A 22,648-nucleotide genomic window follows, 5' to 3' on the forward strand; every position below is an offset into this window, starting at 1 on the left:
AAAAGGTTTAATGGTGATATGATTTGGATCTGTGTCCCTGCCCAAGTCTCATGTTGAAATATAATCCCCAATGCTGGAGGTGGGGCCTGGTGGGAGTTGACTGGATCATGGGGGCAGTTTCCCATGGTTTAATTCATCTCCCTTTGTGCTGTTGTCGTGATAGTTCTCATGAAATATCGTTATTTAAAAGTGTGTGGCACCTGACCTCCTCTTCCTCCTGCTCTGGCCATGTAAGATGTACCTGCTTAGCCTTCCTCCATGATTGAAAGTTTCGTTCAGAAGCCAAGCACATGCTGCCAAGCTTCCTGCACTGCCGAATTGTAAGCCAATTAACCTCTTTTCTTATAAATTACTCAGGTATTTCTTTTTTCTTTTCTTTTTCTTTTGAGACAAAGTCTCGTTCTGTTGTCCAGGCTGGAGTGCCGTGGTGCAATCTTGGCTCACTGCAACCTCCGCCTCCCAGGTTCAAGTGTTTCTCCTGCCTCAGCCTCCTGAGTAGCTGGGACTACAGGCGTGCACCACCACGCCCAGCTAATTTTTGTAATTTTAGTAGAGACAAGGTTTCCCATGTTGGCCAGGCTGGTCTTGAATGACTGGACTCCTGATGTGCCTGCCTCGACCTCCCAAAGTGCTAGGATTACAGGCGTCAGCCACCATGCCCAGCCACTCAGGTATTGCTTTACAGCAACGTGAGAATGAACTAATACACATGTTCAGCAAATACAGCATTCAAATTTCCTCAGTAGAAATACCCCTGTAGTTATGATGGCTATCATGGGCCATCTTGGCTTGGTGAACAAGCCATTTATATTATTCAACTCAGTCACTCTTTCTCAAAGCCAGGCTCAACAAAATATGCTATAAATGTTATTTTGCTCCCTTGGTACCTTTCAGTAAATGCAAACATTTCATTCAATTTGCTTACAAGCATATTCTAATGAATTAGGTTAACATGTGCAGTGGACATGCTAATTGAATTACCTGTCTTTTGCTAAGTAGGCATTGGGGCATCATTAGGTAGCAATACCTAGGCAAGTGTCCATGTCAGGTCTAACCATAATCATGTGCCCACACTTTTTTTTTTCTTTTTGAGATTGTATCTCACTCTGTCACCCAGGCTGGAGTGCAGTGACATAATCTTGGCTCACTGCAACCTCTGCTTCCCAGGTACAAGCGATTCTCATGCCTTAGCCTCCCGAGTAGCTGGCATTACAGGCACATGCCACCAAACCAGGCTAATTTTATTTTTAGTAGAGATGGGGTTTTACCATGTTGGCCAGGCTGGTCTCGAACTCCTGACCTCAAGTGATCCGCCCACCCTGGCCTCCCAAATTTCTGGGATTACAGGTGTGAGCCACCATGCCCGGCCCAATGACTGAATTTGTTACAAACAGCTAAGCACTATTTCATTCCCTTTCACTGGAAGAATGTGGAAAAGAAAGGAAACTTCTATTAGAAGGGACGTACATGCAAGAAATACAGCTACTTTGGTGATGAATGCCTTGATGGGGGACATAATCACCGGGAAAAATGAGACATGCTTACCTGCCCACTGCTCCAGTTGCTCCCATCACCAGAGCACTCAACAGTTGCTAATCAGAAACAAAGAATATTTGCTTTTGTAAAAAAAGAATGAGAAGAGATGCTACTATATAAATAGCTACACAAATTGTTTTGGAGGGAACTGACCTGCTGCAACGTGCTAGGGGGTGACTTACCTCATCCACTCCAAAAAGGAAAGCAAATTGTTGCTGGCGATTCTGATCAACACATTGGCCGAAGTCTAAGAGATCTGTATCACTGAATTTCAGCCCTTGGAAGGTAGGGATCTTATCTTGAATCCCGTCCAACAACTCCTCAGCACGAACTGTTCAAAACAATAAGTGCCTCATTCATCTGCATCTCTAGGAAATAACATCTCGTACAGTGTCACACATCTGCAATGAGCTGCCACATGCTGCTGTCAGCCAGAACTGACTGCAGACTGGGCATAATCACTTGTGCCTGACTAGCAGCTCCTATGTACTTGTCCAATTATAATCCTAAACTTTCCATTCCTTGTGAAGTGTAAATATCTATTTGGTCTTAGTCCCTGGTTCCTGAGACAAAGTACCTAAAACCCTTATAGACAGGGATGCTAGGAGAATATTTATTCTAACATTTGGTCTTCAACCCTGATTCCTGACACTCTCAAGACCTTTGTAATTTCCTGAGTGATAGGAGCATCTGACACAGAGCTCTTATATCCCTTGGAATCTACAAAATGATATGTATATTTCTGTACCCTATGAAGTTGACTGATGGCTGGATCTCCTAGATAGCCTCAAGATGAGGGCTAGTAGCCAGGAAACCAACCATGTGCTTAGAGGGTTGGAACTTTCAGTCACACCCTTGGTCTCTGGGGAGGAGAGGGGAACTAAAGATTGAGTTGATCAACGATGGCCAGTGATGTACTCAATAATGCCTACATAATGAAGCCTCCATCAAACCCCAAAAGAACAGGGCTTCTGGGTTGCTGAACACATGAAGGTGCCTGGCGGATGGCTTGTTCGGAGAGGGCACGAAATCTCCATGCCCCTTCTCACGTATCTTACCCTATGCATCTCTTCCTCTGGTTGTTTATCTGTATCCTTTGTAATAAATGGGCAATAGTTAGTAAAGTGCTTCTCTGAGTTCTGTGACCTACTGCAGCACATTTATTGAACCCAAAGAGGAGGTCAGTGGAACCCTGATTTATAGCTGGTCAGAAGTACAGGCCACAGCCTGGGACTTGAGACTGGCATTGAAGTGGGGGCAGTCCTGTGGGACTAAGCCCTTAACCTCTGGGATCCAATGCCAACTCCAGAAGACAGTGTCAGAACTGAATCCAATTAGAGGACACCCAGTTAGTCTCTGATGAAGAACTGGTTGTTGGGGGGAGAAATGCCCACACACATTTTGGTGGCCAGAGGTAAGATGTTTTGCGTTGAGTGGTAAGCATGAGAGTAGAGAATAGGAAAAGCAGGGGATTTTTTTTCCTCAGAGTGTTTATAAAGTACAGTTGAGTGGTAAGTATGAGAGTAGAGAATAGGAAAAGCAGTTTTCCTCAGAATGTTTATAAAATACAGCCTCTATTTTTCCTCTTATGGAATTTAAAAAAAGAGTAGGATTTTAAAATTAATCTAAGACTTCATCTAATTGTAAAACTCTTCTCTCTGAAGAAATACAGTAATAATAAAAGAAAAGCTAGAAGAGAAGTCAAAAGAGATCAGAGGACTTTCGTGTGTGCTACAGGCACTAAGAATACAACAGGTTCAAGGCAGACACACTCCTGTCCTAGTGAGGGATACAGACTCATGTCTTCTCAGTAAGAAGAAGGGGTGTATGTGATAGAGACAAAAGGCATATGCTACAAGTGTCCAGAGATCAAATTTCCTTTCATACCTAACAACTTCCATTATACGGCAGTGTGAATGATTGATAAGGCGTGGGTCTTTAGAGTGAAATTTAGGAACAATGGGAGCTGCCCAGTTAATGGTGGTGGGCTTTTGCGGCATGGGTTAGGGTGGGATGGAGTGGTTTCTTAGCATAATAGGGTAAGATGTGAGAGTTGGGAGGAAAGAAATATCAAAAGAAGCAGTACTTACTCTTTACTCCTGTCAAGGCAGGAATGTGATAGTAATAAAATGGCAGAGCAGGGGCAGCAGCAGCCACTTCCTTTAGGAAATTAATCAGGACATCTGAAAGAACAGCAGGAACAGTCATGGTGTGAACAGGTGTAAAACAGTGGCTTTCCTTGGTTAAAAAAAAAAAAGAATCACCTGATGAAACAACCACGTTTCTCAGAAGCCTCAAATTCTCAACCACTCTTACCATCCCTGCTATTGCAATGTTTTTGCAACTTACTTCCTTCAAAGTTTTATTTTCCTTTCTGTAGAAAGCCCAAAACAAGATGGTTATTCTCCTACCATACTAAACTCTATTAAAAAAAAAAAATTGATGAAAACCTTCCCACATATTAAGAGATGATCATGAAATACATTTATAAAAATAGAAGTCCATCACATAAGACTCTTGTCTTCTTACTCCAAAAAGGCTAAGTGTGGACAGTAAACAACAGAGACTACTATAGAAAATAGATCAGAATAATAAGGTTGTAATTAAGAAAATTCTGTAACAAAAAGATAAACAATATCTGCTTCAAGATATAAGTTATAGGAGTAGGGGCACATTTCACAAGATTTCCAGCAAAATTTGGTACTTTTCCCTTTGGGGAGAAATCCAGACACCCTGGTTTGCTGAGGAAGTGGGGTTTCCTATATCATCTCATGGGAGCTTCGCTTGTAGCACTACTGCAGATGATAGGTCTAGCAGCACTCCTCATGTTTTAGATGCCACTAGGTAATGGGAGAATTTTATGTACATCATCTGAATACTGTTATGATGTGTATTCAGTCTAGGATAATATTTCTGACAAATTATTATGCATAGATTCATTGTTTTTCCTTTTAGGAAAAATATTCATTTAAAAATTTATAAAGCCATGTGAAAAAATTTTTAAATGTTGGGCTGGACACAGTGGCTCATGCCTGTAATCCCAGCACTTTGGGAGGCTAAGGCAGGAGGATCAGCTGAGACCAAGAATTCAAGCTCTTCCTGTGAAAGATCATACCAACATCTCATCCCTACAAAAAAATTAAAAAAAAAATTAGCTGGGCATGGTGGCACAGGCCTGTAAATCCCAGCTACTTGGGAGGCCAAGGGAGGAGGGTTGCTTGAGCCCAGTAGTTCAAGGCTGCAGAGAGCTATGATCATGCCACTATACTCCAGCCTGGGTGACAAAGCAAGACCCCCATCTCTAAAAAACAAATAATTAAAAAAATTTTAAACTTTTAAAATGTTCATTTTAAACTCCCTTTTTATAAATATTAAATTACTTATCTACATGAGCTATTTTCTATGCCACAATAATAGGTGATATTTCCTGATGATTTAGAGCTATTATACATTTAATTATGGATTTACTGCATCGTGTAGGCAAATAATGTCTGTTTTTATCCTTCTAAAATTTATATTTCCTAAAATTTATATTTCTTTTTTGGCTAATCAAAAAGGATTAAAAATACTTAGTATAATTAGATACCATAAATAGTTTCCACAGAGAAAGCAGTGGAGAAAGAGAAAGCAATACTTCGGTATTTCGGAAGGCAATGAATATTTTTGTGAAATCTCTTAAAATTCATTTACTCAACCTTGAACAGGATATGTAGTCTCAAAATGCCCATCACTTATATTCTTCTAAGTAAAATGGTCCCATGCTTTGCCATGTGACTGACACCCTATGTAACTCACTGGTCCAGGAGCAGACATTTGACCCAAACATAGGCATCTACAAATCAACCAGGGGCTCAGTGGATAACGCAATCAGATTACTGGGCAAAAGAACTGAAGTACTTTAAGGCAGTCTCTTTTATTATCCAGGGAGAGCAAATATTTCAGAGTACCACTGTAGCACTGCAACTTCAAGCCTCCAATCTACAGTACTTTACTTTCACAAATTAAATATAACCATTTTGAATGGAGGCAAGAAGAAGTGGACCATGTGAGTTGCCATGCATTCAGACCTATCCACTTACCTTTGGACCATGGCTTGAGGAAGAACGGTGCAATGACAGCAATGCCATCGGCTCCTATTTCTGCTGCATGTTGGGCCTTTAAAGGAAAAACGATGACCATATTGGAACAAGTGATTTATTATAGTTACCTACAGCTTAGATAGTAAGGTCTGTAACAAGCTCTTCAAATTTGCCTAATGATGCACCACTGGAGAGTGGGGAAATTAGCCAAATTTAATGAACGTCATTGCCAGGAAAATCCCAGGTTGCAAAGTAAAGCTCCTTGATGAAGGTGAGCTATGCACTTAATCTTATACTTCTTCATATTTTGGCAGTACAAAAAACCTTGCTCAGGAGACATAAATGGTTCATTTTGATGAGTTGTAACTGTTAATTGAGATATCTGCTGATGTAATTTCTCTTCTGTTCAGTCCATTGATGATACTATCTTTGCTGTAAATGACATGACAGTTGTATTTTACAATCTGTATTACAGATTGGGAATGCAGTTGAGACAGGCTGAAAATGAAAAGCTGATACACATCACAGAAGATACTTTACACCATGTTTCTGATATTTTCTCAGATTCCTCCAGAAAAAAGTATTTCCCCTTGCTGGGCACTTGTAACGCATTTTATCTATTTCAAATAAAGTACCTAAACCTACCCGGTGGTAAGGCAGTTGTGTATGGTGACTGTCCTCCAACCAGAGTCTAAGTCCCTCAGAACAGGGCTCAGATCTTGCTCACCCTTGAGTCCAGGTCAATCATGGTACTGGGCACATAGCAAGGAACCAGCAGATGCTTGTTGATTGTTTCAAAATATGCCCCACTATCTAAAAAGGGACAAGGGCTTCCTTCTGAGACTTTGACTTATACTATCTATATCTAATAGACATGATTATCTTTCGCAGAAGTAAACTAGCACAGTTAAAAGGAGAAGACTGGGATATACTCCAGTGAAGGCACTGGGATTAATTTCATTAACACAGGATCAGAATGTGATATATTTAAATCATTTGCTTAGTACTCTGTTTAGAAAAAGAGTAGAAAAGTAACCTTAGCTGAAATCAAGGAAAGAGGAAACACCTAAGAGAGTCGATGGCAGTGTCCATTTGAGCATCATCCAATAAAGAGTTACGGCTAAGCAGATGCTAATGTTATTGTCTCTTTGACAAGACTACCCCTATACCAGGAGATTATCCCTATACCAAAGAATTATTCATTCCAAGTTTACCTCTATACCATTCTGGTGTTCAGCCCAATAGATGATACTGTCATTCATATCATTACATGATAATATTTTAAAATTTATATTATGCATTGGAAAAGAAACAATTGAAAAGAGAGAAAAAAGAAAAATATACACCATACTGCCTTAGTTGAAAAACCTTTTGTAAGAATAGCAAATCAAATGTAAGAATAATAAATCAAGTCTCTAAATTCTCATTCAACATTTATTAAGGCTAATGATAGATCTTCCTTTGCAGCTTGCCTAAAGCACTAAATTGCAATTTTTTTGGCAAATATATATTATACATCCCATTTCTAAATCCAAATAATAGCCAAAACAAACCAAACCCATTAAGAAGAAGCTGGGCCAGAAAAAGTCATTATAACCTTTGGAGTTAAAATATCTAAGTTCTGAAAACATGGTTAATTTGTAGTAGTCCAGGCACAGGGTCTTCTGATGAACAACTTTAAATATCTTTATTCTTTCTTTTCTTAACCAATTCACCCAGGCCTCAGAATCACCACACCACTTGCTTTTCTGCCACCTAACCTGCTAATCCCTAAACCTGGAGCAATCCAATTGTCTGTATTCTTCTTCCTATGTTCTGTGTACCAGGAAAAAAATTCCATAACTGTGATGAAGGATGGTATGACAAATTTATGACTTACAACTTAAGTTAGTTTTCAGCATCACTGAGCAATCCCTTTTGTGTTTTAGCTCCCTCTCCCTTTCTCCAATGCAGAATTCACATTTGCCATTCTTCAAGCCTTTATCAATTTGCCCCTCAGTGCCCTGCAGATGGCACTGCCTTCTACTTCCCAGAGAAAACAGAAATTGGCTCAAGTTCTGCTCCTTACCTACAAACTCAGCTACAGCTGCATCCATCCTTACTCTTCTTGGAGGAAGGTGCCTCCATGTCCTATCCTACAGTCATCATCTGGAGCTACAACCCTTTCTCTGTGGCTCAGTGCCTGCTTCTGCAGTGAGCCCCTGAGATCCTACACCTTATCTTTTCAGGCACAGCATCCACCACATAGCAAATATTGTATTGATTTTAACTGCAGCACAAAAATGGATGCCCCTTGAGTGGTCTCTCCCGGATGGAGCTGCATACATACCAGCTCTTGTGACTCCTTCAAGCTCAGTGCTCCTACATGAATTACCACCTGATCCAGCCTGCAAAAGAGAAAACACTGCTGCATCGCGTAGAGTTTAGAGGAATGCAGAAGGGCTGCACTATCCTGGTTTGCACTGGTTTTAGCAGTTAACTGATGCCTTCTTAGTCTCACTTATTAAGTTCTATAGCAACATATTTAAAATTAATCTACCTAAAGAGGCTTATGGTGATCTTTTTAACATAGATCATTAATATCAAAGTCTGGTCATGTTACTGAGAGGTTGGTTGTGATTTGACCGTGCCTAGGATGATTTTGATATCACAGCAGAATAGAGTCAACCTCAAAGGACGTAATTAAAGGCAAGATTAAAATGGTATTCCATTTCTTCCTTTCTGTAGGAATACAGCCATTCCTGCAACGACTTCATTCAGAGCCAGTGGGAAGGTGGTACGTTTATACAGTATCATGGAGGTTTCATGTTGCCAACAGCAGAAGTATATGCTGAAAACCATTAAACATGTACAGACATGGGATTCATCTCGCATTAACTTAGAGACAGAGGATCACAGAGATAATTTAGCCCATTATCTTAAAGGTAAGTAAATTGGAGTCTGTAGAGATTAGTTTTATATCCATGCTTACATAAAAAAAAAACTTCTAAGTTGTGATAAAAGACACAAAACTTAAAAATCAATTCTAGGTTGGGTATGCAGTGGCTCATACCTATAATCCCAGTACTTTGAGAGGCCAACTTGAGCAGATTGCATGAGCTCAGGAGTTCAAGACCAGCCTGACCAACATGGAGAAACCCCATCTCTACTAAAAATAAAAAAAAGTAGCCGGGCATGGTGGCACGTGCTTATAATCCCAGCTACTCAGGAGGATGAGGCAGGAGAATTGCTTGAATCTGGGAGGCAGAGGTTGCAGTTTGCCGAGATCGTGCCACTGCACTCCAGCCAGGGCAACAAGAGCAAAACTACATCTCAAAAAATAAATAAATAAATGAAAACAAACAAATTCTAATGGAAATAAAGGATCTAGTTTAATCATGTTAGAGTCAATAATTTACGTGTCAGGTGTCAGCTGCTACATATGATTTTTGTAAATAAATGATATTGCATATATTTATATAACAGTGCTTTGCATATATCTGGTACTGGCTAATATTTGTTGACTTAGAATGTAAATTGAAAAAAAAAAAAATCAAGATGCCAACGGTGAATCAAGCACTAGGGAAGAAATCTAATTGGGAGGTGGTACAACATAACTGTTAAGAACTTATATCCTGGGTGCAGTGGCTCACAGTAAATGCTTAATAAATATTACCGGTTATTACTGTTAAGCCTTAAGAATAGAGCCTTAAAGAAAAAAAATGGGACAACAAAAAAGAAAAAAAAAGAATAGAGTCTTTGATGCTGTAAAAAATATAGAAAACAGTAAAGATACGGACTCATTAGGGATTTAAAAAAATTTTTGGGAATGGAATTTAAGGTTCAGTTAAGCAGAATTTGAAAAACAATAACTGATTAATCAATACATGAGTACTTAATCTGGTTAAGCATGGTTTTAGATGCTGTATTTGGTGGTGTCATGTGCATGAAGATGGGTATGATACTGAGATATTTTTGGAGATAAAAATTGTTTCCTCAAAGAGTCCAACCAGGAACTAGTCCTGTGGGCAGTGAATTCACTTTAAAAAGCAACGTCCTATCTTGCAAATCTCCTCAGAATTTGGCCAAAAGAGGATAGTTGCTCTCATACCCCAATGGTCATTTTTGGGGGTACTCCATGTTCCATCTGGGGAGAGGCTACAGTGAGACTGGTCTTCTAAAAGTGGGATTAATAATGTTCAGCCATGAATGCAGTCATCCCAGTGAGTCTTCTGAAGGACACTGAATAACACATACCGTCATGAGACAGAGACACAACGTTCCTGTTTAGGCCCAATCACGGAGTCCTCTAGGGGTTCCTGCTAGCTCTGTCTTAGGTAAAACAGGACCCAGCTGGGAAGTGACACGATCAGGTTTGTATTTTTAAAGAATAGAAGACTTCTGAATGGAAAAAGGAGGGCTGACTGACCTGTTGGACTCTCACCAGCAGTTTTATTGCATGACCCCTTCCTTCACTACCCCTTTCTTTTGCCTTAGGTGAAGCCAATCATCCATTTGCTCTTCCCCTTTCTCCTGGGCTGCTAGATACAGCTACTACTGTTAGAAATTTAAAATACACATTTCCTAGTAATCTCCCAATCCAGGAGAGGGCTCCAATGAGCCTTCTGGCTGTTATGACTCATTTCCCTGGAGTAGCTACTCCAAATCTTGACTATTCCTGTCAAGCTCTAAATTCTTACCAATTACTTGTTCTGGGCAGATGTCTGAGTCCCAGAGACCAAAGATGAAGCAGCTTTCAAACACAGACTCCCTTACCCTTCCTCCTCTCCACCTGTGTGTGGGGCTACATCACCGTTTGCTTTCCTCCTAGCTTCTCAGCTTTTTTTTTTTTTTTTTTTTTTTTTTTTTGGTTTGTTTGTTTGTTTTTTTTGAGACGGAGTTTTGTTCTGTCACCCAGGCTGGAGTGCAGTGGAGTGATCTTGGCTCACTGCAACCTCTGTCTTCCAGGTTCAAGCAATTCTCCTGCCTCAGCCTCCTGATTAGCTGGGATTACAGGTGCTTGCCACCATGCCCAGCTAATTTTTGTATTTTAGTTGAGGCAGGGTTTCCCCATGCTGGCCAGGTTGGTGTCGAACTCATGATCTGCCTGCCTCAGCCTCCCAAAGTGCTGGGATTATAGGTGTGAGCCACTGTGCCCAGCTGGTGTTATATCTTTAAGACCCAATATAAATATTGAGTTGAATCAATTTCTGATCAATTCATCAGGATGTAATCCTATCATCAGTGGAGAAACATCTGTATTTCAAACTCCTAGCCAACCCCCCATCCAAGACCTTTCATCAGAGTTATAAATTCACCACTTTTTTTTTTTTTCTTTTTTTTAAGACAGGGTCTTGCTCTGTCACCCAGGCTGGGGTGTAGTGGTGTGATTTTGGCTCACTGCAACCTCTATCCCCCCAGGCTGAAGTGATCCTCCTGTCTCAGCTTCCCAAGTGGCTGGGACCACAGGGGCATACCACTATGCCTGGCTAATTTTTTTTTTTTTTTTTTTTGTAGAAATGGGGTCTTCATATGTTGCCTAGGCTGGTCCTGATCTCCTGGGCTCAAGCAATCTGCCTGCCTAGGCCTCCCAAAGTGCTGGGATGTCAAGTGTGAACCACTGTACCCTGCCAAGGTTTACTGGTCTTTTATGTATCTTTAATCTCGTCTCCCCTGGCAGTTTTTCAGCATAGAAACATGCTCAACATTTTTCCACTTAACGAAACTGTCCTCCTTTCAATCTTGCCTATTCCTTCCTAATCTACTACTCCATCTCTCCTCTCCTTCCCTTTGCCAGAAATCTCTCTGTGAGGATCAGCTGCACTCACTGCCCACACGTGCAGATGTCTGCTGCATGCTATAGCTCACTGCAGTCTGGCTCCTCTACAATAACCTGACTGGCCCCACTCTCAGAGGTCATCAGTGACTTCCTGTGGTATGTCAAACCTAGTGGTTTTCTCAGTCTTTCATATGCTGACTTTCATGGCATCTAATAGTTATTATAACAAATGTTATAATGAACACAGCACCTACTGCATCTACTGCAAATAGTTACAATGAATTCTTACGTTAGTGTGAATGTGTTACGTGAATGATGCTTGCCAGGCACTGTTGTAATCCTCACTACAACCTCCTCAGTGAGGTACTATTATTATTTTTACTTTAGGAGTGAGGCACATAGAAGTTGGGTGATGTGCCTGAGTCCCCAAAGCTAATAAAAAGCAGAGCTGGGCCTCAAACAGACAGTGGGGCTCTATGGCCCCTGCTACACTGGCGCTCTCTGAAATCATTCTCCTCCCTGGCTGCAGTGACCAGACCCACTCCCAACCACCCTCCTACCCCCGAGGGCTTTCTGTCTCTGCCTACTTCCCTGTCCCTCATTTTTGGTACTGTTCTTAATGTGTACCCTTAGCCTTCCTGTTTTCACACTCTGCCCATGGTCCTTAATCTTTTTGGACCCTAGATGCCACAAAATTGACTGAAAGCTGATGGTTCACCAGAAAATGCTTCCATGAATATGCACTCAAACTTGGCACGTAATTTCAGAGTACTGGAGGTGCCCTGAAGCCATGAAGGCTTCCCAAGGACATCATGGGCTTCACACTGACAACCTCTGCTCACTTACCTCTGGTCTTTTACCTCCACCTAAGGCAACATTGATTATTCCCTTCTTGTTTATACATTCATCAGAAGGGCTGGGGTGTTACTTTTCATGATCTAATATCCTTACCGGATGGTCGGCAACCTGAAGGCAGAGCTCCTACTTTATATTGCTGGTGCCTAGCACAGTACATGACATATAACAACGTAACAATCAATAAAACTTAGTTAACTGGCAGTGCTTATGGAACTGATACTATCCTGTTTGTTCAACCATAGTATGAATTGGGTGTTACAAAATATATGCATGGAAGTTTAGGAGCTACAGAAAGTCCTCAAACAGCGCAAGAGGAAGCACCATAAAAGAGCACGTTGAGTTGGATACACAGAGACCTATAAGGAGAAATGGGCCAATACAAGCATCAGGTGCTCATCCCAAGAAGGGAAGGGGTGTGAGTTGCTCAGTGGAAGGGCCAGGTTACCAGCAGAGTCCGTCACCACCCTCCCGTCTTATCCTTCAGCCCAAGGATGGGTAACTGTGAGGGGATTGGCCTTGGAGACAGATAAGAGGCAGTTTCTCAATGGAGTCTCTGGGAGGCAGGTGTGCCTAGCAGTTTGGCTATCCTGCACAGAAAGGGAGGGGGCTCTTCTCCAAGGAGCCAGGATTCCTGGGGCCCTGCTCATCTTCCCACCAGCTGACCTTGAGCCCAGGCTCTGACCAGAAAGCAGGGAGGCTGTATCCTCTGGGGAAGAGGCTCACTGAATACAGCTGTTGCCAAAAAGCATTTTTATCCTGGGCAGCCACTCACTTGTCCTTCCCTTTTGTCACCCACTCCTCTGCAACCTGGCGACGCTCTGAGACGCTCAGGGACAGGCCTTCTCCCGTTGTGCCATTCACTGTTCCAAATAAAGAGTAAGTCAGTGAGACCAAGGCATACCTCTGCTCCTCCCACCCTGAGTCTGAAAAGCACACGGTCAGAAATTTCTGCACTGAGGATGGTCAGGAGGGGAAAATGCCACATTTCCATTTTCACTTCAAACTCCATCTTTTTCCCACCTTCACCTTGTCAAAAGCAGTGGGAAGGTTAACTGTGACTCGTAATTATAAATCTGACCTTGATATCAGGGAAAGACAGAAAATATTTTAAATGAAGACAGAGATGACTGCCGACATTTTACATCAATCTCCAGACACACCACCCAGTTTTATATCTGGGCTTGAATGGTAGGAAAATCAACACCATCTAGTACCAGCATGTCAAATAAGTGGGAGTTACTCACGTGGGTGCTTTTGTGTGCTACAGATCTCAAACTATCTCCATTTACAGTTTGACATGATAGTAGTGCTCTAGGACAACTCACTTTTTAAATATTTCATAAATAAGCACAAAGGATGTTAATATTTCTTACACCAAGTGTTCTTACATATTCACTTACTCTCACAACGACCCAGCAAAGTAGAAATTATTTTTCTCATTTGTAGATGAAAACACAAGGTCTGAAACAGTAAATAGGTTTGAATCCAGAGCTGTGTGATTCCAAAACTCATCTTTCTTCTTTTCCTTCTACTACAATCATTTCTTAGTGGGTCACAGAAAGATGCCTATGGCAGTAGGATGCGTTACTGAGGTCTCATGCATATGGTGGCACTCTGAATCTCTAAGCACTCAGCACTGGGTTGGAAGAGGGGAGGTTTGGGGAGGCTGGGGAGGGAAGTCAGAAAGTATTTTTAATCACTCCTTTGGGGTTTTGACTTCAAGTATGCTCCAGTCATAGGGATATTCCTGCTTTTTCCTCATACCCAGGGGAGACCTGCTGCCCTTTGTGGAGTCAGCATCTGCCTTCCCCACTATGGCTTAGTGCTATAGAGGGACGTTGAGTGGTTTTGTAATCAGGTTTCGGTTTTGACGTGGTCCAGGGCACTTCTTCACACAAGTTTTAATCTGCTCTGATTATTATTACAGGTACCTCCAGCTCTGGAGGGGCTCTGTCGGTAGAGCAGTAGCTCAGAGTCAAGGTGTAGTGTCCTCAGAATAAAAATGCATCTAACAGTCTGAGAACCCAGAACACCATACAAGGGACAGCTCAACCGCAGGTAAGTATGTTAAAAATGCTCAAGATCCAATTTTTTTAAACTTTCACTTTCTAGGAAATAAATGGAGATAAGTACTAATCCTGTGATTTCTTTGTGTGCTACATTTAGAGTCTTCCTTTCATTCACAATTTGAAAAGCCAAGTAAAGAGAGAATAAAGTCAATTCTTAAGAGAGAGAAGAGGCTGGGCGGGGTTGCTCACTCCTATAATCCCAGCACTTTGGGAGTTTGAGGCGGGTGGGTTACCTGAGGTCAGGAGTTTGAAACCAGCCTGGTCAACATGGCGAAATCCCGTCTCTACTAAAAATACAAAAATTAGCTGAGTGTGGTGGTGTGTGCCTATAGTCTAGCTACTTGGGAAGCTGAGACAGGAGAACTGCTTGAACCTGAGAGGCGGAAGTTGCAGTGAGCCAAGACTGTGCCACTGCATTCCAACCTGGGGGGAGACAGAGCAAGACTCCATCTCAAAAAAGAGGCCAAGGCAGGCAGATCATGAGGTCAGAAGTTTGAGACCAGCCTGGCCAACATGGTGAAACCCCCTCTACTAAAAATACAAAAATTAGCCAGGTATGGTGGTGGGCACCTGTAATCCCAGCTACTAGGAAGGCCAAGGCAGGAGAATTGCTTGAACTTGGAAGGTGAGGTTGCAGTGAGTCGAGATTGCGCCATTGCACTCCAGCCTGGGCAACAAGAGCAAACTCCATCTCAAAAAAAAAAAAAAAAAAAAAATAGAGAGAAGGTGGTTTAGTTGTTACTTAAGAGGGTTTAGTTGTTATTCTACCACTTCTTGGCTGAATGGCCTGGAGCAACTAGGGTATATCTGAGTCATATATTTTCATCTCTAAATGGGGATAAAAATAATACCTTAAGTGCTGGCACACCATCAAATGAGGTAATCTCTTGAGGTGCTTTGTAGGTCTAACAGTGGTGGGTCTACAGATTCACAAATTTTAGTTAGCTTAGCCAGGCTCCATCATAACTTATGACAGCATGACTCTGTGACCTCTTGGCTGGTAACCAGGTGAGATATACCTTCTAAAGACCGAGCTGGAGACATATAGAGACATCACCAGGGTTGACTTACCAAAGATGTTCTTCACTCCCTGCTCTTTCACAAGATAATCCACATACTGACCAATTACTGAAAAGTTGATTTCTCTAGAAGATGTGGGAAAAATGGGAAAAAATTGCATATTTAGTCTTTTTCAGATTATTCAACAAATCCTCAGGTATATAAACGGCTCCCTCTTGCTAATATTATTAAAAATCCACTCAATTTGTGAAATTCTTAGCCTGCTCTAAATAATGACTGGGCTTTTTACCCCCTGAATCTGGTGATTTCTCCACTCAGCCATGTATGCCTCACTTCTATGAGCAAAACACTATTAGTTATCAACAGAGTCTTTACATTTACACCTCATCACAAGTATTTAAAAACTAGTTATCTAATTATCTTTCTTATTAGAGCCCATATGGCCATGTATCTTTTGCCCATTTTGGGGAAGAGTGGTGGTCAGGGACACGGTTAAATGAGAACTTAACATTTGCCATTTGATCCCAAGTGCTGGGATTACAAGTATGAGCCATCATGTCTGGCCTGTCCCTTCTTGTGTTTTCCCACCCTACTCTCAGGGTACCTAGGTCTATTTTCATTGCTGGAGGCCATTATCCATGATCAATTATTAGGAAGTCACTCAAGAGGATGTAAACATTCATTTCTTAGGCTTACAAGACAGGAAGATTCAATCTTAGTAAGAATTTTAGCCCTGAATATTTGTGACAGCACGTGAAATCTTAAACCCATCTGTATTTGCTGGTTTTATAGTGAAGAAGGTTAACAGTTAGAAAGGAACTTCGTCATCACTTTGCCTCTCAAAGGCAGAACAGCAGCAGCAGCATCTGGGGGACTTTGTTACACATGAAGTATCGCAAGCCCCACACAGTCCTGCTCAGTTAGAATCTGAATTTTAACAAGATCCCCATGTGACCTGCATGCCCTTGGCAATTTGAGGCACATAACCTTGTAAGGATCTGATGCTTAAGGTTAAGGGCACTTTTCTTAAAATCATATTGATTTCAAAATCTAGAAACTGACTCACAAGCAAATTGTATTAGGCAATCTGTCCTCAATCAAAATGCAGGAGGGGAATGATGGGCAATGAAGAGTGAAATCCAAAGAAAAACGGTGCAGCAAGTCTGGGTTAAATGGTTACAGCGTACCCATGGTTACGCCGCCAAGAACACAGAGTGCTAGCTGGCTGCCACTACACTTTTGTCTGTGGGGCCAGAGAATCCTACTTTAAGTTTGGCCTTATTAACATTCTTTTCACCTTTACCTACTGTATTCCTTAAACAACAAAAATAAAACACACAAAAAAATCTGATGTATCTAGAAAACAAAGACATCAAATGGTATTCGTCAAAAGGAATAAGAACAAAAAGACACATGATAGAAAACAACTGACTCTGAGACTAAAAGGAAAGCTACTAAATGCGAAGACTGCACAGGCAATCATGCCTATAACAAGTTCAGAGAAAAGACAGCAGGCCTGAGCCTGCCAGTTGGGAAAAGGTATGTTAAGGCAATTATAAAGCCTGTAAGGGGAGCGAACTCCCTAATTATGGCACATGCCCCCATATCCTAACACTGCTCCCTCCTGGCCTCAGTCTGCACCTGGAACAGCCCAGGTGTTCAGCAAAGGCTGGGCAAAGGAGTGGTGATGTGGGAAGTGACAATGATGAAATAACCATGAGCTCTGCCTTTACAAGCCGCTTAGTACCACTCATGATATTTTGAAATTTCTCTATTAATTGAATAAAGAAGATAGTATACATGATTAAAATAGCAAAATATAATGAAGGTTATGACTGAGTCAAAAATTAAGCGTATGGGGGCTCAGAAGAGAGACTGATAAATGACAGCTAGGGAGGCTGGAAAGAAGACATCTAAGGGCTGGATCTGGATAAATAGGACAAAACCCTATGATCCTCAAACATTTTTTTTTTGAGACAAAGTCTCATTCTGTCTCCCAGGCTGAAGTGCAGTGGTGTAATCATGGCTCACGGCAGCCTTGACCTCCTGGGCTCAAGTGATTCTCTCGCCTCAGCCTCCAAAGTAGCTGGAACCACAGGTGCAGCTAACTTTAAATTTTTCGGTAGAGATGAAGTCTCACTATGTTGCCTAGACTGGTCTCAAACTCCTGGGGTCAAGCGATCCTCCTGCCTCAGCCTCCCAAAGTGTTGGGATTACAAGTGTGAGCCACCACATCCGACCCCTCCAACATTCTTGAGAGATACTGTGTGGCCCTATTCTAGTATCATCCTCTTTTTAGGGAGTTGGCTATACCCTTAGGCAGGTCTAGGTCAGTATGTGAAACTGGAAGCTCCTTCTCTTTCCTCCATGAACTTTATAGTTTGTTGGCCTCAGTGGATACTGCTTCCACCTACAGTCACCTCTTTCCCTCAGGCCTTGCTGGGAGACAGGCTATTCAGCTGACAATTTCACTCAGGGTTAGAGGTCTAATGGGTTATGCATTATCTGTCCCTTCAAGAAAGGAGATAGCGGTTTGCTGCTGCTTATAAAATGCCCTAACCTACAAGAATGATACTAATGGCAGAATTTTGGGGGCAAAATTTTGGGGGCAGTGGCCATCACTCAGAAAATGTTCTTGAATTCAAGTCCTTTTGTAACTACCAGATCTCTTTAGCGAGATCTAGGTTGAAAAGGGCTAACTCTAAATGTGTTTGACTCTGACAATATATTTTTTCCTTAAAGAGTATTTGAAGAGCCAGAAACATCTAATGTCAGGGCTGCTGGGTGTGGTGGCTCATGCCTGTAATCCCAGCACTTTGGGAAGCTGAGGTGGGTGAATCACTTGAGGTCAAGAGTTTGAGACTAGCCTGGCCAACATGGTGAAATCCTGTCTCTACTAAAAATGCAAAAATGAGCTGGGCATATTGGTGGGCACCTGTAGTCCCAGCCTGTAATAGGGAGGCTGAGGCAGGAAGATTGCTTGAAATCAGGAGGTAGAGGTTGCAGTGAGCCAAGATGGTACCACAGCTAGAAATGGGCAAGAGTAGCAGCAGGCCCCACTTCAGAGGACTGGCTGCCCCCAGGTCCCTCAGGCATTTCAGATCCCTGCCTGACTCTGCAGGTGCGAGTTTGCAGCCTTGGGCTGAGATGCTCAGCAGCTCCAAGCACAAATGGAGGTGAAATCATCCAGTGCTGTTATCACGTGTTACATAGGTGCCCAAAACAGAGGGTGAGGGTGACAGTAATTCTCCTTGAGGACTTTGTCCATTTTATTTTACTTTTTGAGACAAGGCCTTGCTCTGTCACCGAGACTGGAGTATAGTGGCATAATCACGCTCACTGCAGCCTCAATTTCCCAGGCTCAAGTGATCCTCTGGCCTCTGCCTCCTCAGTAGCTAGGACTACAGCTGTGTGCCACAACACCCAGCTAATTTTTGTATTTTTTGTAGAGATGGGGTTTTGCCACGTTCCCCAGGCTGGTTTTGAACTCCTGGGCTCAAGCAATCTGCCTGCCTAGGACTCCCATAGTGCTCGAATGACAGGTGTGAGCCATCACGCTTGGCCTATCCCTTCACTTGTTTTCCCACCCTACTCTCTGGGTACCTAGGTCTATTTTCATCACCAGAGGCCATTATCCATGATCAATTACCAGAAGTCACTAGAGAGACTGGAAACAATGAGACTGGATAATTATTCTGCCTACCCACTGGGCATTCGGAGCTCAGTGCTCACAGAAGTGAGTTGAAACAAGTCAATCCACTTGAGTAGGTTGCACTGTACCTTCTCTTCTTTCATGAGCCCCAAGAACACATCTAACAACTGGGCACATCAGGGGAGAGTGACCCAGAACCAAATTCCATGCTTGCTCTAGTTGCTTTTATATTTAAACCCAGTTTAATGTCTTAATTTCAATTACTGGGGATTCAGATTATTTGCCTTGGATTTAGATTCATGCTTTGGAGCCATGAATTTTTGCTGTTATTGTTGAAACAGGGTCTTGCTATGTTGTCTAGGCTGGCCTCAAACTCCTGAATTCAAGTAATCCTCCCACTTCAGCCTCCCAAGTAGCTGGGACTACAGATGTGTGCCACTGTGCCCCATCAATTTTATTTAACTTTTTTTTTTAATTACAAAAGCTATATAGTTTAGTTTAGAAAGTACATACAATAAAAAAAGAAAACCCACTCAGGATATCTCTGGAGATGATTCTTCTTAGTTTGATATTTTTCTATTCACAAATATACATATTATTTTCTTATATAAATATGGCCATATTAGACACAGTTTCATATTTTTCACTCAGCATTCTAATTTTAACATTTCCCCACATTTTTAGATGGTCCATTACTATACTGGCTAAACAGCATTCTATTTTATGGATAAATATAATTACTTTTTCTAATTGTCTGTTCTTGGACATTTAGTTTGCCCAAACTATACAAGCAGAAGAAAGTCTTCTGTTCTTTTTGCCACAAATTGAGGTCTAGAGTGGGTGGACTGTGAAACTGCAGGTAGACTCTACAACTCATCTAGAGTAGAAGGGTAACAGAATTTTTCTGAAGTGGCTTTTCAGAGAGAAATCCCTATTGTTGTTTGTTTCCTGTCCTGGTGCACAAAACATCACGGAAGACTTTTGCTTTAACTGAGAAGGCAGAATCCACAAGACAGGCAGTTTTCATGCCTCACATGATGTGGCATGCGTACTAGAAAATCTGATTTTCCATTTTGCCTTTTATACATATCTCTCGGCATTGAATCAGATAGGAGTTATACATACTCGGCAAAATAGCCACCTGGTTACTTCAAAATTCTTTCAGCGGGGAGGCAGGCAGGGACTAACCTGCCCACCCCGTTGGAGCTGGAAAATGTTCTGTTCTGGGAGTCTGGGTCCCCTCGTCTCCCAAACACTGTTAAAAGACAATAATCTATGCCAATCAGACTCCAGCAAGCCCAGCCTTTTCTCACTGAGGTAAGAGAATTTGTTTCTACCAGAGGGTGTTGTGAAGATTCCCAGGGTGATGACAAGAGCATTTGAGGGAAAAAAACACAACTTTGTTCTTGAAACTTTAGATCTGAAATGGACTTTCTGTTCTAATGACCGTGTGCCTGCCCAAAGAAAAAGTTGAGTTCTTAGAACAACTAAAGAGAGCAAGTCTTGGCCGGGTGCGGTGGCTCATGCCTGTAATCCCAGCACATGGGGAGGCCGAGACGGGCAGATCACTTGAGGTCAGGAGTCTGAGACCAGCCTGGCCAACATGGTGAAACCCTGTCTCTACTAAAAACACAAAAATTAGCTGGGCGTGGTGGTGCATGCCTGTAATCCCAGCTACTCGGGAGGCTGAGGTAGGAGAATTGCTTGAGCTTGGGAGGGAGAGGTTGCAGTGAGCCGAGATCGCACCACTGCACTCCAGCCTGAGCGACACAGCAAGACTTCACCTCAAAAAAAAAAAAAAAAAAAAAAAAAAAAGCAAGTATTTCATTAGACTTGCTAGTGTATAAAAAGGCAAGGGTTGGATAGGTAGAGAATGCCTCCCTTTCTAGCTGTGTGGCTTGGGGCACCTGGGCTAGCCTGTAGGGTCTCAGTTTCTTCAACCGCCAGGACAAAGATAACTACGGCTCCCTCACAGAGCTGTTGCCAAGATTAAGTGGGAACATGTAAATGAAAATGCCTGCATGATGACTGGCATGGCATCAATCAGTGTTCGCTTCCTTCTCTCCCTTTTTTTTTTTTTTTTTGAGACGGAGTTTCGCTCTTGTCACCCAGGCTGGAGTGCAATGGCGCGATCTCGGCTCACCGCAACCTCCGCCTCCTGGGTTCAGGCAATTCTCCTGCCTCAGCCTCCTGAGTAGCTGGGATTACAGGCATGCGCCACCATGCCCAGCTGAATTTTTGTATTTTTTTAGTAGAGACGGGGTTTCACCATGTTGACCAGGATGGTCTCGATCTCTTGACCTCGTGATCCACCCGCCTCGGCCTCCCAAAGTGCTGGGATTACAGGCGTGAGCCACCGCGCCCGGCCTCCTTTTTCTTAACTACGAGCACTAGTCATTCCCATAGTGTATTCACTCATAAAATAACAAAAGGTACCACAGCTATGCCACATGCTTAAGATACAAAGATAAATAACTGCTCAGTCCTTGTGTATTACCTAGCATTCAATACCTATTGAATAGGGCTAAGCAGCTCAAAGCCTGCTGGAAGACATAGGCAAGTAACAAAAAGTTATTTAATAATTATAAACAAATACTTTTAATGCAAGGCAAAAAGCGTGCTTGGAATCACAGGGGAAGAGTATGGACAGGGTGCTATAGAAGGGTCATTGAACTCCTTTTAAGATAATTGGGGGAGAATTTCTAAGGATGGTTTTGATAGATGAGTAGAAGTGTTCAAGTGGAGTAAGAAAAAAAGAGGATGGTGGTAGAAAAAGGCAAAGGAAACAGAATGAGTGGAGACATGGAAGGCAGAAGAGGTACGGTGACAAAGAAATGAAGCAGGAAAAGTAAACCTTGAAGGGCTTCCTATGCCATCCCAGGAAGTCTGCTCATCTCAGACTTTAATGTACTAAAGAATCTTCTGGGACATTGTTAAATGCAGGACTGATCTGTGGTATGATAGGGCCTGAGATTGTGCATTTCTGCCAAGTTCTCATGGTGGTAGAACTGGTCCATTGGCCATATGATGGGTAGCAAGGCTTAGACAAAAGCAGCAAAAGAGTCCCAAAGAGGAGAGTGACATGATCAGATTTATTTACTAGGAAGCTCACTGAGCTGCAGTGTGGACGATGGACTAGAATTACAGGTACTTTATACATTCTTATTTCATGGTGATCCCACAATATCCCCAAGACATAACACCAGAGGACTACAGACTCTTAATAGTTGGAAAGGGTCATAGAGATAATGTGGTTTAACTTTCTTTGAAGAATATGAAAGAGAGCTCTTAAAAGGTGACAAGATCTCCCCAGGCTCAGAGAGCTAACTGGTGGCAAAGCTTGGGGTCCAGGCACCAGATCATTTCACTAAGATCTACCTACCCCTGTTCTTTCCGGCAGCTGCTCTACTCTAGGACATCAACTTACATGCAGAAAGCTGAATTGTTACTGAGCATTCATTGAAATTAAGAAGAAAAAAGGATCCAGGGAAATAGTCCTTGTTCAGCCACTCAGAATTATGGTGGATATGTATACTGTACATGCCAGATTAGGAGAAGTCCCACAGGGGCAGGTCATCTGGCAGTATTTCCAGGTATTAGATTCCATGTGCCCCTTCCTTCCATCTTGGGTCTTGGAAACATGCCAGAAGTGCAGATTCCCTTGTGGGTAAGTAGG

The 22,648-nt window shown here is 42.3% G+C and overlaps 1 protein-coding gene across 6 annotated transcripts in view; it reads right to left on the reverse strand.

Annotated features, from left to right (window-relative positions):
- NPL (N-acetylneuraminate pyruvate lyase) overlaps positions 1–22,648 on the reverse strand; it is a 38,431-nt gene that overhangs the window by 9,997 nt on the left and 5,786 nt on the right. For 5 of the 6 annotated variants that reach the window (XM_032291195.1, XM_032291198.1, XM_032291196.1 and 2 more), the window contains 7 exons: positions 15,372–15,445; positions 13,004–13,091; positions 7,945–8,002; positions 5,616–5,691; positions 3,627–3,719; positions 1,719–1,867; positions 1,546–1,592 (listed from right to left, as the gene is read on the reverse strand). In XM_032291195.1, coding sequence (XP_032147086.1) covers positions 1,546–1,592; positions 1,719–1,867; positions 3,627–3,719; positions 5,616–5,691; positions 7,945–8,002; positions 13,004–13,091; positions 15,372–15,445 — 585 coding nt within the window. The other variant, XM_032291200.1, reaches the window with a different exon arrangement.

This window comes from Sapajus apella, unplaced genomic scaffold, assembly GCF_009761245.1.
Source record: "Sapajus apella isolate SASKATOON/1434 unplaced genomic scaffold, GSC_monkey_1.0 scaffold25, whole genome shotgun sequence".
Lineage (NCBI taxonomy): Eukaryota > Metazoa > Chordata > Mammalia > Primates > Cebidae > Sapajus > Sapajus apella.